Source organism: Silurus aristotelis (assembly GCF_946808225.1).
Source record: "Silurus aristotelis genome assembly, chromosome: 24".
Classification (NCBI taxonomy): domain Eukaryota; kingdom Metazoa; phylum Chordata; class Actinopteri; order Siluriformes; family Siluridae; genus Silurus; species Silurus aristotelis.
In genome coordinates this window covers 13,075,269-13,093,100 of record NC_139597.1, presented here as the reverse complement: position 1 = coordinate 13,093,100, position 17,832 = coordinate 13,075,269, and the positions used below count along the sequence as shown (strand labels likewise).

Sequence of the window (17,832 nt, the reverse complement as noted above, 5' to 3'; positions counted from 1 at the left end):
TATTTAGCCAAGTTTAAAATAAGTATGCAAATAAATCTGTTAGGAAATATTTGTACATACATCATAGCTCTTTTGAAATGTTATAATGCTAATTTGTTTGTTGTTGATGATATAAGCATGTGACCATGTAAACTTGATGACATGTGCTAAACTCAGAATTAAGGATATTAAGGATAACTACCAGAGTAGGAATTCCTAGTTGGTGGTGAAGGGCTTTCTCTGTTTTTTTTTTTTTTTAAACACAGGTGTGTGTGTGTGTGTGTGTGTGTGTGTGTGTGTGTGTGTGTGTGTGTGTGTGTGTGTGTGTGTGTGTGTGTGTGTGTGTGTAAAGCATTCATCAATACAATGAAAACATTTTTAAATACAATGCACTTACAATGAATTGTAATGCTGGAGAATACAGAAAGCATACAGATAATACAATCTGATGCCTATTTAAAATAGATATTTTTGTTCCCTGGTGGTCTAGTGGTTAGGATGCGGCGCTCTCACTGCTGCGGCCCGGGTTCCATCACCGGTCAGGGAACCAACCCCAGCCACTCTTAGTGCCGGTCCCAAGCACAGATAAATGGGGAGGGTTGCTTCAGGAAGGGCATGCAGCGTAAAAACATGTGCCAAATCAAACATGCGGATGATCCGCTGTGGCGACCCCTAATGGGGAGAAGCTGAAAGATTTTTGGTCACGGTGTAACTGCAAACTGCAATGCATCGCTCTGATGCAATCATTAGCGTTTTTAAATATGAAAAATGGTTAAAGGATGTAAAAATGTAGTGTAAAAGAGAATAAATATTCTCAAACCTTATATACACTGTATAGACATTAAATACAATATTCACAGTTGCTTATTAATCCAAGCCTGGGTCAAAACAAGTGTACAAGCTTTATTCTGCGTTCCACATGCCTCGTTTTGAATGGTAGAAGTGTACAAAATTCCTCAAATGCAGTCGTTCCACCTCCAACTTGTGTATTACGATTCTGAAAGGACGATTAGAGAAATGGAGTTAGTGGACATCAGCATGCAAGAGAAGGTGAAGAAGCACTGTGACTGGTTTATATGCCTCAAAGAAGAGAGATAAAAGCTAAGCAAAACTAGGAGGATATGATTCTTACAGTCAGGCTCACTATCTCGTCTTTGTCTGGTTTGGAATTTATTCTATCATGAGCATTATCTTGGATTTATTTATTTAACATTTTTTAAACTGTATCTTCCAAATGTCTGTAACTTGACCATACCTGTCGAGTAGCTCCCAGTCTTCTCCTCCCCACGCCTCCTTGTAATCATTAAAGTTCATGCCTCCAACCTGGACCATGTCTGATTTGTAAATCCCCAAAAGACCATAGCCTTCGGTTTCCCAGAAACCTGTCACATAAAATATTTCATTGTTTGCATGTTGGACATGAGCATTCATCACATCTTGGAGACTCACTGTCTTGCAGATATTAAAATATTTGCATGGTGTAAGTGCAGAACAAATGAGAACCAAAACCTCAACTGCAAATTAATAAACAGATTGGAATAGTCAAAAACTTACTTCTTCATTTATGTCAAAAAGAGTTGTGTATGTAGTTATCTACCTAGCAAAACCTATTTAGCAACATCATAATAATGTGATGTTACTTAGGCTAATTTAGTAAAGAGTATCTGCTTTTTTTACAATTTAAGGAAAGTTTTAAATGTTATGATTCTTATATTGACACCATGCAAAATTTGCCAGCATCCCTAAAATAACTACAAATAAATCTTCTTTTTCTTTCGGCTGCTCCTATTAGGGGACGCCACAGCGGACAATTAAAAAATAACTACAAATAAATAACCTTGCCAATATGCAACCAGGGAAAAGAGTACTGCTAGATTCATTTATGAATTTTTGTTTTTTAAATATGCAGTACTATAGGTGCAGGTACTCTATCAATATAGTGCAACAAAGATAGTAATTCTCTTTTTTTAGTGCACATACCATTGTTGAAAGTGGTATGGAAATAAGACTGAAATTAATATAATTAACTTGTACAATGTCAGGATTGTGGATAGGTTTTTTTTCCTTCCATGAACCTGATTCACCTGAGTCACATCTATGTTAATAAGCACTTTATTATTGTGTATTAATTTCGCTCTTTGTCTTTCATTTGTTGACTCATGATTCATTTCGGAGGTCTCTTCTCAGGCTTTTGTGAGACTAATGTGTGCACTGTAATGCAAACGCAACAATTATACAGTATTTTATTACATTTAATGTTGTGTTTCGTATTTTACATCTTGCTTTTTCACATGCATTGTATATTTTGGAAAATGCTGTCACATTGTCTGATTCACATTTAAGTATTTGTATTGTTCATTATTTTGTACTTACAGGCCACCATATTTTAATTAGTAAGATCTGGCGGGTTGATATGCCACATATAGATCGTTTGCTTTTACCGTTCTTGATTACTAGGTATCACTGACTTTCAAACTCTGAAATATGAGTACCTGTGGGAGCTTTTACTGTGGCTCCACATTCCAGTCTCATCACGATAGGAGCATATACAGCCTTCCCCAGTATGCTGTGTTTGCGCACTTGATCTAATATCGATGGAGGAAAGTGGATGTGCAAGTCACACAAAAACAAAATACTGTTGTCGTCCTGAAGAATGAATGAAAAAAGTGAAATGTGTTAGTGTAAAAAAAAATTCACAGCTGCTTATATGCACAGAAATAAACCTTAAATCATGCAATTCTGTTCAGAAAGGTTATTACCATACAAATACAGTGCTTGTCAAAAAGTGGAAGTGGAAATATGTGGACAGATGAGTCAAAATGTAAATTATTTGGCTCTTGAAGAAGAACTTGTAAGACAGAGAACAAGGAGAGAAGATGTTAGCAGACTGCCTCACAGCAACAGTGAAACATAGAGGTGGAAGCTTTAATGGTTTTGGGTTGTTTTGGAGCAGGAAAGGTTGGGGATTATTCCAGGTAAAAGGAATACTAAACCAACATATCTATAGTTCCATTACACATTACAACACCATGTAATTCCATCTAGACAGCAGCTAATAGGAACGAGCTTCACTTTATAACAATACTATTGCTTGAAGCTTACGTTCAAGCTCTGTAAGCATTATTTAAAGAGCAAACAGTGGAGTGTTATGTATCATGGAATGGCCTGCTCAGTCACTGCACCTAAATACTACTAAACTGCTCTGGAATGAACTAGATCACAAGGTCAGAAAGAAGTATTCAACAAGTGAAAAACACCTCTGTAAGAGGCACAGCAAAGTATTTCAGCCGAATGTTTGGAGTCGTCTGAATGTTTGGAATCGTCTGAATTCCAATATTGTGTAAAGCTGTTATTCATGCTAATATTAATTCTATTTTTTTACTTCTGTACATTTAATCATTTTATCATACCATTTAATTATCTACTTTGTTGTATATAAACAAAAGGAACATGCATACATGCATTCTTAGAAAGAAAGAAATCACTAGGTATTTCCAAACTTTTGACAGGCATGGTATGTACATGACCATATATGTTTATATATTTTTTAATTGTCACACAGGGGAAATATTTCTTACGTACTTTTACAAGATCAATTCCAGCTTGAATTCCATATGATTTGCCAAAATTTCCATCCAGGCTCTTAAACTGGTAACTGTTCATATGTTGGAAATGCATACACACATGACATAAATTGAGCAACTAGGACTTTTTTGTTTAGGTACCATATAAACACGTTTTGACACCTTTATCTTTTAGTGAAAAAACATACCTTGGAATTTTTACATTTTTTAGTTCCGTTTCTATATCGATATCACTGCTTTTGAAGTCTGTAATGATGACATTGAAGTTTTTGTCTCCTGTGAGTTGATACACTTTCTCCATTTCTCGGATGAAGTACATGACCCATTTTCCTTGGTTTTTCACTGTTTGTAGTAAAAAAATCAAATAAATGTCACATGCATTCATCTAAAAATTGTGTGGTCATAACATTCTATTATGGAAAGATGAATTAGCAAATTTTTATTCATTCATCCATCCATTTTCTCCCGCTTATCCGTAATTCGGGTCACGGGGGCAGCAGTCTAAGCAGGCCCCCGCCTTCGACTGCTGCCCAATCCTCACAGCACCGTCCCTTACGGTCCCTCCTGCAGGTGGTGAGCCCACGGGAAGGCGGCCCCACGTCATTCCGACGTCACGGACCTTGATATTTCCCTCGTAAGGGACCCCCGGAGCATAGAGGGTTAAGGGCCTTGCTCAAGGCCCCAAGAGCCCAAGAGTGGCAGCTTGGCGATACCGGGGGTTGAACCCCAGACCTTCCAAACGGCAACCCAGCGCCTTAACCGCTGGAGCCACCACTCCCCCTGAATTAGCAAATTTTGCCAAAAATATTCAAGCCAATATCAACACAGCAGGTTTCTATTCTTTCCTTCTCTGCCTTACAGGCCATATGCAATATTTTGCTTATACTGTAAATAAGCAACTCAAACGTTTTGCAATATTAATTATCACTATAATCATAATCAATGTATAGCATAGCCAGTGTTCTATTTTGAATTGATGTAGATGACATTCTGTCTTGTCTGTTATTTGTCACTGCAATTTAAACATTTTAAATATGCAGTACTATAGGTGTAGGTACTCTAGCAATGTAGTGCAACAAAGACAGTAATTCCCTTTTTTTAGTGCACATACAAAAACTTTGGGGCAATGTCCATTGTTGAAAGTGCTATGGAAATAAAACTGAAATGAAAAGCTTCTGATATATGAGTAACTTGTAAAATCTCAGGATTGTGGACAAGGTTTTTACCATGAACCTGATACACCTGATTCACATCTATGTTAATCAATACTTGTGTATTAATTTCTTTCTTGTGAATTAACTTTCATTCGTTTACCCATGATTATTGTTTTATTGTTTCATACAACCAGGTTTTTTTTTTCTCATTTTTGTTCTTTATTTATACATACATTTTAAGTTTTAAATTATTTTGTATTTTATTTGTAGTACATATTTTGTATGTTTCCACACTGAAACTAAATTTCTTTCCCTCCATCTGCTTTTCACTTTGGTGAGATTCACTTTACATGATATACAGTAATTTCTAAATTTATAAAGAGTAATAATAATGATAATAATAATAATAATGATAATAATAATAATAATAATAATAATAATAATAATAATAATAATTTGTAGTATTAGTATAAGTAATGGTAGTAGTAGTATTAGAAACTGTATATAAGATAATAAAATATTTTTTTTACCAAAAATATGGATACTATGTTACAAACATCAAAGTAAATGAACCATCTATAAAAAAAAAAAAAAGGGTAATACAAACTTTGTCAGATTGTATTACCAACTTTTCTATGACACACAATACTGAACTAAAAAACAACTGGACCTGTTTTTGGATAAAAAAAACCCTTACAGTATCTAATACAAAACTGAGTCTATTTTTGTAAAGAATTTTTGTAAACAGAATGTGTTTTTTGTGTTATTTGTCACTCCTTTTTAAAATATTCCAAATATGCAATACTACAAAAGGTGCAGATAATCTAGCAATGTAATGCAACAAGTCAAAGACAGTCATTCTCTTTTTTTCCCTCATACACATACAAAAGATTCTAATATACGAGTTATTAGAACAATGTCAAGATTATGGACAGGGATTAACCACAAACCACTACCAACTCGTGTTTGGTCGTGCACCTGGTTCACCTGATTCACACTTACATTAATTACCATCTATGTGTTCACGGTTCACTAATTCCGAATTCTATGAACAACTATTATTATTATTACTATTTTTATTAATGGTAGTAGTTGTAGTAATAGTTGTTAATGTAGAATCCCATATCTAACCCATTAGAAAGTTTTTGCCAAAACTATGGATATTAAATGATGTATATCTGTCCTGGAACCGAGGTGGTAGAATGAACTTCCCCTAGATGTCCGTACAGCGGAGTCCCTGGCTATCTTCAAGCGATGACTGAAGACCTACCTCTTCCTGAAATACTTAAATTAGCACTTTCCAAGTTTGCTTTGGAGAATTCAAGAGTTATATTTATATTACAGTTGTAATCTTGCGTACCAGTGTAGATTTATTCATTGCTAGAGACTCAAAGCACTTTTGTACGTCGCTCTGGATAAGGGCGTCTGCTAAATGCCGCAAATGTAAATGTAGATTCTCTACAAACATCTAAGTAAATTAACAATCTATAAAAAAAAAGTCAACACACCATCATTCAATTTTCAAATGAAGTTTGTCAGGTTTTTTTTTTGTTGTTGTGTTTAATATGACACAATAACAGTCAATATTGAACTGAAAACCAACTAGAAACGTTTTATGATAAAATGATTTTTGTTTGTTTTTGTTAGGATTCTAGCAGTACATTTTGCGAATTTACTTCTAATTTACTTTATAACTACTGTAGGTTGTTATCTACACTCACCTGGTGCTTTATTTCTTTACTCTATGTTGATTGTCCAGATTGAGGTTACTGATGTTTAGCAGACAATCTGTAGACTAACTAGTCTACATGCCTTGTTATAACACACTAGAGACACACTACACAATACAGCACTAGAGTTATATAAAAACTGCTTTATTTCTGACCTGTCAGGATGACATTGACCATTGCCTTTGGGTTCCAGGTGAAGTCTGTTGGAATGCAGAGGCCAGGCACTCCTGAATTTATCTGGCTAGATGTGGTGTAAAAATATTTAGAGATAAGCACATTCTTGCCCTCTTTATCTTCCATCTTCATCTCCAGCAGGTAGCGACTGCCCACTCCGGCCTTTGTCTTCTTTTCCACATTCATCACTTTTTTCAAGACCAGATCACTGCAAAAACATATCAAATATTGTAGACAAATTCACTTTGTGGGCCATCTCCACAAAACAAGGTGGTGGTGCGATAATTTACCGTGTTTTTATGTCTAATTTCAGTTGATTCCTAAAGGCTTTAATTACAGGCATGACATCTTTTTGATACATTATGATATTTCCAGCTCTTTTGCAGTTGTCAACGGCAATGTTGCTCTGCTTTGAATGGAAATTTACAGGCTTTACATTGATGACCTGCTGCCAGTTTGGCTGGTTTATTTTAGGCTCTGTTGGTTGGGCAAGTACATGTTACTGATAGAACAGAAAGTTATCTATCAACTTATTTATTAACTTATAAAGTGAAGGAACATTAGAGATGTTAATCATTTTTATAAGGTTAATGGTAATTTACCTTCGTCACCATTTTCTTCCAATTTAATGTATGGATGAAACCCACCTCTGCAAAAGTGAAAAAAAATAAATCAAGAATATTAGTTGAAGTCTGTATAGTAAAACTGAAGGTGGATGAAGTATGTTTCTAATATACAAATTGTAAGAACATACCCCTGCTCATATGCTTTGTCCTTTTGATAAAAGCAAATCTGTGCTTTTTTGTTTTCATTTGTAAGCCTTGTGTAGTCATTTGGGTACACTGAGGTGTAGCGAACCTTTAAAACCACAAAAAAACCCCTTTAAAAACCCATTATGAACTAATGGCATTTTATTAGAATCAATTAAATGTTAGCATCAGTGCATTGTGATTATTCAAACAGTTTATATACAACCCCAATTTCAAGAGTTGGTATGCTGTGTAAAATGTAAATAAAAATAGAATGCAAATATTTGCAAATCTCTTAAACCCATATTTTTATTACAATAAAACAAAGAAAAAATATCAAATAATTGAACTAAAAAGCATAAAATTTGAAAGAAAAATAAGATCAGTTTGAATTTGATGGCTACAACATGTCAGACAAATGTTGGGACAGGGACATGTTTACCACTGGGTAGCATAATGTTTACCACTGGTTAGTTCATAAATGTCTAGAAACTGAAGAGATCAGTTGCTGGAGTAATGGGAAAGGAATCTGTGTCTGATACAGAATTCTACCTGCTTAAGAGTCCTGGGTCTTCTTTGTCATGTTTTTTGTTTCATGAAGCAACAAATGGCAAATGGCATCATAGTCTGGACTACAGGCAGGCCAGTTTAACACCATTTTCTACTGCAAAGCAATGCTGTAATAAATGCTGAATGTGGTTTAGCATTGTTTTGCAAGGCCTTCCCTGTAAAAGATGTCTGGATGGAAGCATTGAAAATTCCCCTTTTTTCCTCTTGAAACGGTACATTTCCTCAGTTTAAACATTTGATATGTTTATTGTGTTTGATTTTAAAAAGAATATAGGTTTTAGGAGATCATCGAATCATTGCACTCTGGTTTATTTACATTTTATACAGTGTCCCAACATTATTGGAATTGGGGGGTTGCAATTAATATACTGTATGATTGTTGTATGAACCTCACATGACTAAGTAACTCTTTTATAACTAAGTAAATATTTTATCATGAACCATTCTTGCATGCTATTGTATCATCGATTTATTGAATCAAGCTTCTGTGAAGCTGCACAAACTATAAAGTAGTAAAATAGTACTCACATGACGTACACCATCGTATCTGTTAATTGTAGAGTTCTCATATATGTAAATAGGATAGGAAAAACATTTCGGAAACACATTTTTCAGATGGAACTCCGGTAGCAGTGGTACTGTGGAGAGGAAGAGACAAAGAGAGACAAAGAGATAGAGAGAGAGATAAGCTGGTCCTTAAGCTTACGATGTATCAGAAAATATATGTGTCACTTGCTCATAAATCACTTACTCTTGTAGCTGATGTCTCGTGGGTCTTCTTTGACCATGTCAGTTTCAGGTTTAGAGTTGGAGTCAGGGCTTATCCTTTGAGTAGCTGCTGTATGAGGGATTATGTGACTTTCCACTGCCATTGCAGAAGACTCATCTGTTCACAAAAAAAACCAAATACTTGTACATTTATATGCAGAATAATTTCACCAGCACAATTTAGAAGTGAGAAAGAATGAATGTTCAGTGTTGGTCCAAGTTTCTTTGAATGATCTTAACCAAACTGCCCAAATAACACAACGGTATCACTTATAAGGACCTAAATTAACATTTCTGATTTCTTTTCAATTTCTGTCTCTATTGTGTTATATTTAAAACTCTATAATTAAATTAATTGGCTAAATAAATCAAATAGATATTGGTATTGATAAACTATTTAATACTTTAAGCTTCTTTTGACATTATTTACTGCTTTTTATTTAACAAAGTGTACATGTTATTTAAGATTCATATTCATAGCTATTAACTTTTCTGGTTGATAGTATGAACAGTGAAGTTTTATTAATTTGGCTTATTGCTAGCGTATTACTTATGATGCATTAATGCCAAAATACCTGTCTGTTCATTGTAAATAATCAGGGAATAATATCTTATTGCATTTAATGTATAGCGCTATAAATATAAATTATTCTACTACTCAGTACAAACTAAGGTGTCTAGGCTATCCTAATTGTTCTGGAAAAGAATGTGCTCTTCAGATAAGTGCAGTTCAGTACTGCATTTTTCTGTATGCAGGTAGATCATTGTGTTGTATTGTGTTGTAATGAGAATAATTTTTATAGTGCTTAAACACACCACTGTAGAGTGACAGATACTCTGCAGTAATAACTTCAAAATCGCTGTCCTCTTTGTTGAGACGCCACTGCAAAAATAATAAAGCAAAATATTCTTAGAAAGACATGTACATTACAGATAAATACGTATAAATACATCTTGCAACAGTGTTTCAGTGCAAGATGAAAACTTATTTTGCCTACTTTAAGATTATTAAGAACATTTGAAACTTGAATTTATGAAATTGTGTATTTCCACAGATGTTTGAACCATATGACATTTAATACTATTATTTACTACCAATACACACATAATCAAATACAAGTTTGTGGCTTGAGAAAACACTATACATGGAGAAACTTTCACATTTTCTGCTTTAGTCAAATGTGCTTTTCTATCAAATTATGATCATCCTGACAGCCTATATCTGAATGGATTGATTTGGCTTTTGCTAATTTCTTTATAGCACATAACTGTAACTAATTGGTTAAAGATTTTGAATGTTGAATTTTGAATTCTCACTTAAATAGCCAGGTTTTAAACATCTTTAAGCATTTTTTTAATTGGCTCTTTATTATAACATTTTCTTATATTTGCAGGGAAAATAGAGTATGTTAAAAATAAACAAATTTTGGTTAAATAGTTTTTGCCTTCCACTAGTATTCCTCAGCCAACACAGTTAAAACAAAAATAAATATATAATACAAGTTAAACCGATTCATACTGCAAGCTCCAAATGATCCATTTCTTCATTTTGCTTGTAGATGATTTCAAAGTAATAGCGTTGCTTTTTTGAGAGCCTAAAAAGAAGAATTCAATCATAATCAAACTAGTAAAAAAAAAAATGTAATGTAGTAATGGTCTTGATGACTATTTTAGGTAGGAAATAAATAAAAAATAAAAAATGTTTTAATAAATGTTATTATAAATAAACAGAAAAACGGCAAAAATGTGTTACTTACTTTACAGGCTCAGATGTCTGAGATGCAAATTTATCATATTCCCCTGGTACAGCCCATTCATTTCCAGTCTAAACAACAGTAAGCAGCAATAAGACATGGGATAGTTGACCTAGTAAACCATTTATTATATTACATGTCTAATAACCGCCTGCAGAAACAATCAGTTAAAAAAGTTTTAAATTTAAATAAAAAAAATCAAAAAATTATACAAATCTAAATTTAAGATACGATGAGTCAATACAATACAATAAAATACTTTATCGATCTCAAGGAAAACTAAGTTTGTTCTTGCGGCATAACATACAAACAAGTAATTCTTACTTTGCCAAGGAAAGCCATTAGCTTTATGTTTTTGATGCTTTGATCTGAACTCAGCCAGAATTCGGAGTTATCATCAGAAGCAATGGCAAAAATGTATTCTCCTGGTAAAGAGCAACCAAGACAATATTAGACACAGCAGTGCCTGAATTTATAAGTGTAAACTGTACAAAACTGTAGCGTGGAATAGATTATGAATGTTTCAGCTTAAAGTCAGCCCATAAGCTTTAAATGGATTTTTTTAAGTAGTACTTACCACTTTTTCTTGGATTAATGTAGCCAAAGATTCTCAGCCCATAGCTTTCCCCTCCAGAATGAACAGCGAGCCTTCTGATTGTGGTACGTGACTAAAATCATAACGATACATTATCCATATGAGAACCTTCAGAATATTCTATAGAACTACATTTTTGGTAGAAATATAATAACATAGCAGTTGAACCAAAAAGAGCAAAAAAATGAATCAAAAAGTAAATAATTGTAAAATTGATTAGGATTAAATAGCTCACAGCCCATTGTGATTCTTTCTATTAAGTATTAATTACATAAATTACACTTTAAGCAGTATATAAAAAAATGACAGAAATCGTAGATTGTTCTGTTTTACAAAATTGTAAATAGTAAAGGTGCGAGCATATTCTTCAAATACTTATTACTGTTCATTCGATAAGTTAGAGATATACTGTAGTCTATTTCAGTGTTTGCTTTCGAATAATTCATACATTCAGAACATTTAAAAAAATATTTAGTCCTCTTCTTTTTTCTACATTTTGTAATGTAATTATGATTTGGAAATTGTGTCACAACCTCCATGCCAGTTCCACCTCCACCACACCAGTGGGAGCCTTTCCCCGAGTTTTGAGCACCGTCCAGTCAAAGTGCACTTTCTGGGATTGCTGTTTTTAAGATGGGTTAACGAGATTAACTGTGTGAAGTATTGTATTTTCATTGCGCATACCAAATCGTTTCTCAAGTCTATGTTCCATTCATTTCCTCTGTTTGACTCTTGCTTTCCATTGTTTCTATTCTCTCAGTCCTTTGTGTGTTTTGGATTTGTTTTGCCTCCCTGATTGCCATCTGACTTTCTGAAGTTTCCCAGTAGAAATATGGCCTTCATAATTCTCAAATGGAAATAAATTAAAGAGGTAAACCAGGACATTTCTTAAAGCTAGCCAAATTCAGCAATCAGGGTAGAAGGGACTTAGTAATAGAGGTGACCAAAAACCCAATATATGGACTTCATTGTAGAGCAACCAAATGGAAGCCTCAGCAAAATGATGAGAATCTGGATAGAATTGACTTTAGTAGGTATTTAAACCAACTCTGAATACTCAGTCTTAAATTTTGTTTTATTTTTGTCCACAAGTTGATATCTATAGAACAGCAGAATCAGCTAAAACCAACCTGCGGGTTTCATTTTAACATCAGTATTGCTAATATGATGATGTTTAATTAGTTTATTATTATTTATTATTTATTTATATATTTATTTATTATTATAATAATAAAATTATAAGAAATGATGTTGCTGTCCCATAGACAGTATACAATTTTCTGTTTGAGTCTATGTTACTGTGTGTGAGTGTGTCACTAACATGGGGGAACTCAGGAAACATCTCATTCTTCCTTAGTTGATCCACAGATCCTCCACACCAGTCTTCAAAAATGTGCATGTTCACTTGACCCAGAAACTGTTTAAATGACAAGTTTTGCAAGTGTGTTTAATGTCATATGCTCAAATCAACCTGGCATCACGTTTCAATGAATAGAGGAAAATATACAGGAGGTAGAGATTTCTGCACCTCAGGTTTCCATTTCGGCTGTCCATTTTGCATCATCTGAGAGAGGACAGTTATAAAGTTGAAATCATTAGATTGATGAAGAATATGATGTTCATAAATATAAATGTAAAAAGGCAATGTATTTATTAATAAAACAAGGAAATACTATCCTACCCTAATCTGCATATCTTCAGAAATCTCCCAGAAATCTGAAACACAGATGGCTTAATGTTGGCATCTCTTTCATGTATGTATAGTGAATGTCACAGTCTATTTGAAGTGGTAAATAATAAGAAACTTTAAGTGCATTGACTGCAATAAGCTTTTTATTTCTGTAACACCTTATAAAATAAACATGCATTTATAAAACCATTACAATCATCATTGATGTATGGGTTCCTAAATGTTTTTAAAATCATACAGATCATTGTACTAGATGAGCCTGAATCCAGTGCAAGCACAGGTTGATCAATGGCACCTGTGATGTTAGTGATCAAAAGACACAAAATTAAATTATATTGTGTATTTTCCCTTGTGCCACCAAAACGGCACTGACCTGTCTTAACATCGACACCACAAGACCTCTGAAGGTGTGCTGTGGTGTCTGTTGTGTAAGTTGTGAGACAGGGCCTCTATGGATTGGATATTGTCCTGCACATCAAACAGAAGCTTTTGTAGACTGACATCTGGGAAATCTTTGCATGCTCCTCAAACTATTCCTGAACAACTATTGCAGTGTGGCAGGGAGCATTATTTTGCAAAAAAATAAAATAAAATGCCGTTGTCGTGAAGAGGTGCACTTGGTCATGAAGAGGATTTGCCAAGAGCATTATACTGCCTCCACCTTGCACTGGTTTGTCTTTCTCACATAGTGCATCCTGGTTGTTCACATGATGTAAAAGTAATTTTGATTATTCACACAGGGATCCCTTCCTTTGCTCCATGGTCAAGTTCTGATGCCCACATGCCCATTGCAGGTTTTTTCTGGGTTGAACAAGGGTAGCCCTATACACTAGCTGAGAAGCATTGTGTGTCCTGACACCTTTCTATCAGAACAGCATTAAATTAAGCCTAGTGCATCAGTAAACCATGTCTGCCCATGACCCTGTAGACGGTTCACCAGATGTTTTTCCATTGTTTGACCATTTTTCCAGCTTCCAACACATCAACTTTGAAAACTGACTGTTCACTTGCAACCTAATATATCCTACCTTTTATCAAGTGACATTGTAACTAGATTATCCATGTTATTCACTTCACTTGTGAGTGATTTAAGTGTTCTGGATTATCTGCTATGATATTTTCATTTATATTTAAATTAGTATTAAGTACAGTATAGGGTAAAAAAATCAGACTATGTCTTTCTAGACTTACTTTATAAAGGATATAAAGACAGAGCATTTGATTATATCTTGCAGTATCTAAAAGAAAATTAAGGCAGGTTCCTAGTGATTATCAAATCAAACTATTTAGGACACACATATTAGGCCTTACTGCTTTAACATGCACAGCCACCACAGCAGGAACTCATGTTATTGCTTTGATCAAATTTATTAAAACCTTCTGTTTAATTTTCTTTGAAAAGATTGGTAGTGTTACACTTAATTATAATCCTATTCTTATTTCTTCAGTCCAACTGTTTTACTGTCAGCTACAACTGTAAAAGCTTCAGAGCATTTACATTCAAAACCTATAATATAGTGAGTTTTGGTAATATATATATATATATATATATATATATATATATATATATATATATATATATATATATATATATATGTATATATATATATATATATATATATATATATATATATATATATATATATATATATATATATATATATATATATTTATTTATTTATTTATTTATTTATTTATTTATTTATAATTTATAATAGTTAAGGTCACATAAACATTCAGGAAGATAATAATAAATAATTAAACTAATAAAAAAATAAATCCATCACTCACCAAAATTGGAATACTTTTTGTGATCACGTGGAGTAAATGCAAAATATGTGAAAACAATCAGCGATACTAAAAACACAAACAATTTTCGGATCGTTCCCGATGTGACATATTTGACACACAGATGTTCAATTTGATTTATCATATTTAAAGTTTGACAATGATCTCAGTGCAAGAAGTTAAAACCTTAACAAGTGAGGCCGTAAAATGCGGTGCTTGGTGTCTTATATTGTGTAGTCTAGACGTAAAAAGCTCCACCTTCTTCCTTGCTAAATTCCAATGAATTTCTCTCTTCCTGTATCAGTGACAAAGTGAATTATTTGAGGCTGTTCTCTAAGCATTTAATTTCTTAATGAGTGTTCTTGCTCAGAAAAACACTTTGAATATAGGTGTGTGCAGAAATAAGTAAATTCTTTGCATTGTGGAGAGTATCAGTACTTTTAAAGTAAGCTGAGTCGTTTGTGTAATTTGGGTATGACACATGAAACACCAAAGACAGGTAATCAGCATTTCTTTGATAGTTTATGAAGGTTTGGCCCTAAATTGCTTAAACCTTTTAAAATACATATTTAAAGACATGAACTATATTTTAAGGGGTGTGTTACAGAAAAAAAGTGTAGTACTAAACACCAGTGGTGGACAAAGTACACAAAAACTATGGTTTTGTGTTAAAGTAGAGATACACCAGGTAAATTATTACTCAAGTAATTTTGAGTATTTGCCTTCAAATGTGTTTAAGTATACAAAGTACTAATATATATATATATACACATCGGGAGAAAACATGACAATGACTTACTTGGTAGGCTACTGTTTAGATACAAGCCGTTGTAGCGTGTTGAGTCTGGGTGAAGGGAGAGCTCTCTAACTCCAGTTGCAACAGAAATCATATAAGCACAGACAGGTTTCTAAAACTCGTGCTTTTTTATTTTTCTTGGCAACCGCGTTAAGGGTTAGTCAAAGAAATGTAGAAATCAGCATCAGAAAATAATAAGGACATATTCCTCGTCTTGTACACATTCAGTAATACCGGGAAAATGCAGTGCCATGCTCTTCCCAAAATACCGCTATGCTCCTAAAGGAAGCGCAACATATTTCACCCGTTACACCGTGTGTAACGTGTCTCTCCTTAAAGCCTGTGTAAAGTACATTAGTGTAGACAGGCTTATAGACAGGTGCGGCTTATTTATGTTAAAAATTAAAATATTTCTAAAATTCAGTGGGTGCGGCTTATATACGGGTGCACTTTATTGTCCGGAAATTACGGTAATAATAAAATTTTAACCACTTATACATTAAAAGGAACAACTGATTTCCTAAAATGTAGTTGAGAAAAAGTTAGATATTTGACTTTGAAAAGAAGTGAAGTAAAAGTAATAATATATATAAATAAAAATTCTATATCTGTTAAGTACAGATACGCAAAAAAAATCTACAGTAATGAATTACATTTACTTTGTTACTGTCCACCACTGCTATACACTAATATTAAGTTTAAAAATAGATGGCTAGATCAAAGCAGTTACACACGGTGTAACGGGTGAAATATGTTGCGCCTCCTTTAGGAGCATAGCGGTATTTTGGGAAGAGCATGCCACTGCATTTTTCCCGGTATTACTGAATGTGTACAAGACGAGGAATATGTCCTTATTATTTAGATAAATAGATAAATCAATGCCCATAGGAGTGGAGCAAAAAAAAAAAAAACAACAACATGATTTATAAATGTGTAAATGGGTTTAGAGCCATGGTCCCCTTGGTTAACTTTAAATTTCTCAAGGTTTTCCAGTGTTAAGTACTTTAAAAGGCACAAACAGGTAAATCAAGTGATAAAAGAATGGATATGTTTGCTAAGGACAAAAGTTTTATCCAATTCAATTTTGAATTAAGAAAAATATATTTTATTTTCTGGTCCCCTGAACTTTGTTGTGAAGGCAGCGCTTCTTAATTTATAGCTCACTTATTCTGTAAGATTATTGAGCATACATTTGGAATGGGAGATATGTCTGTGGGATATGTCCAGTCAACCATTATTTGGATGGCCACTGTAGTTTCTTAGAGGTTTCTTCTTCATGGACCTGTGCATGGATGGAAATTTAATTAGCCAATCATTGAAAAAACAATATACCAATTTATAATATGAATTGTTATATTGTATTGTAAAATAACATTATACAAATTTACCTTTAACAATGCAAATGTTAAATACAAAGAAGAATAATTAAGGTATTAAGGAAATATTTGTGAGGCATGTTAACAAAGCATCTTTGTAGCAAAGGTATTACAAAACAACAAGGGATGCCAGGAGCATTTACATTTTAAGCATCCTAAAGTTTAAGCATCCTATAATGGGATGAATGCATTAGACTTTAGGAGGTTATTCAGACTGGAGAGGATTGTCTATTTAGATCTTTCAGCTTTTCTTTCAGCAGATCATCCGTCTCCATTCCCCCTTTTCTTCTTCATCTGCCTCTTTCAAACCAGCTACCTGCATGTCTTCCTTAACCTTACATAACCCTTTAAATTCTGCCAGAAAATTCTAAATAGAAAATGCAACACTTCTCTCAGAAAATTGTTCCAATTGCAAATGTTTTGGTAAATGCTTATTGTTTTTTCTTTGCACTAAGCATAGAGAAAAGAAATAAGTGTAAAGAGTTGCCTGTGAATTTGAGAGAAAATATTGTGGAAAAACATAGACAATCTCAAGGCTACAAGTCCGTCTCCAGAGATCTTAATGTTCCTGTGTATACGTACAGTATATATATATATATATATATATATATATATATATATATATATATATATATATATATATATATATATATATATATATATATATATATAATACACAAAAAAGTAAGCTTTCATCTTACTTTTCTTAGCAGAAATTAGCATAAACTGGGCTTAAGCAAATATAAGATTTGTGGGGTAAACAAAGTTCATGTGTTACTTGCACGCATCTGTAGCTGAGACCAATAATTAACTAAAATAAAATGAAAGAAATATTTGTATATGCAGACCCATTAATCATCCAATTAAGTTATTTTAAGTTATTATAAATTGAGTCACATATAAACAGGTGTTGCACTTTTTTGTCATCGTTGGTTTGCTTCAATACCTAACCAATGAAATGAACACTTATTTATACATATATATCTTCTTCTTCTTTCGGCTTCTCCAATTAGGGGTCACCACAGTGGATCATCCGTCTCCATCCTGTCCTCTACATCTGCCTCTTTCAAACCAACTACCTGCATGTCTTCCCTCACGACATCAATAAACCTCCTCCTTGGTCTT

General features: G+C 33.5%; 1 protein-coding gene across 1 annotated transcript; it reads right to left on the bottom strand.

The window, feature by feature from the left end:
* Positions 1 to 751: 751 nt before the first annotated feature.
* b4galnt3a (beta-1,4-N-acetyl-galactosaminyl transferase 3a) lies at positions 752 to 14,760 on the bottom strand. Its single transcript, XM_083528412.1, has 20 exons — positions 14,539 to 14,760; positions 12,739 to 12,773; positions 12,586 to 12,621; positions 12,379 to 12,474; positions 11,040 to 11,130; positions 10,787 to 10,887; positions 10,466 to 10,533; positions 10,228 to 10,303; positions 9,525 to 9,591; positions 8,692 to 8,826; positions 8,469 to 8,578; positions 7,376 to 7,479; positions 7,224 to 7,270; positions 6,912 to 7,098; positions 6,603 to 6,829; positions 3,752 to 3,905; positions 3,562 to 3,634; positions 2,472 to 2,625; positions 1,235 to 1,361; positions 752 to 976 (listed from the first exon to the last, which is right to left on the bottom strand). The coding sequence occupies exons 1-20, from the start codon at positions 14,678 to 14,680 to the stop codon at positions 883 to 885; spliced, it is 2,124 nt and encodes a 707-aa protein (XP_083384538.1). The 5' UTR covers positions 14,681 to 14,760; the 3' UTR covers positions 752 to 882.
* Between the last annotated feature and the right edge of the window lie 3,072 nt (positions 14,761 to 17,832).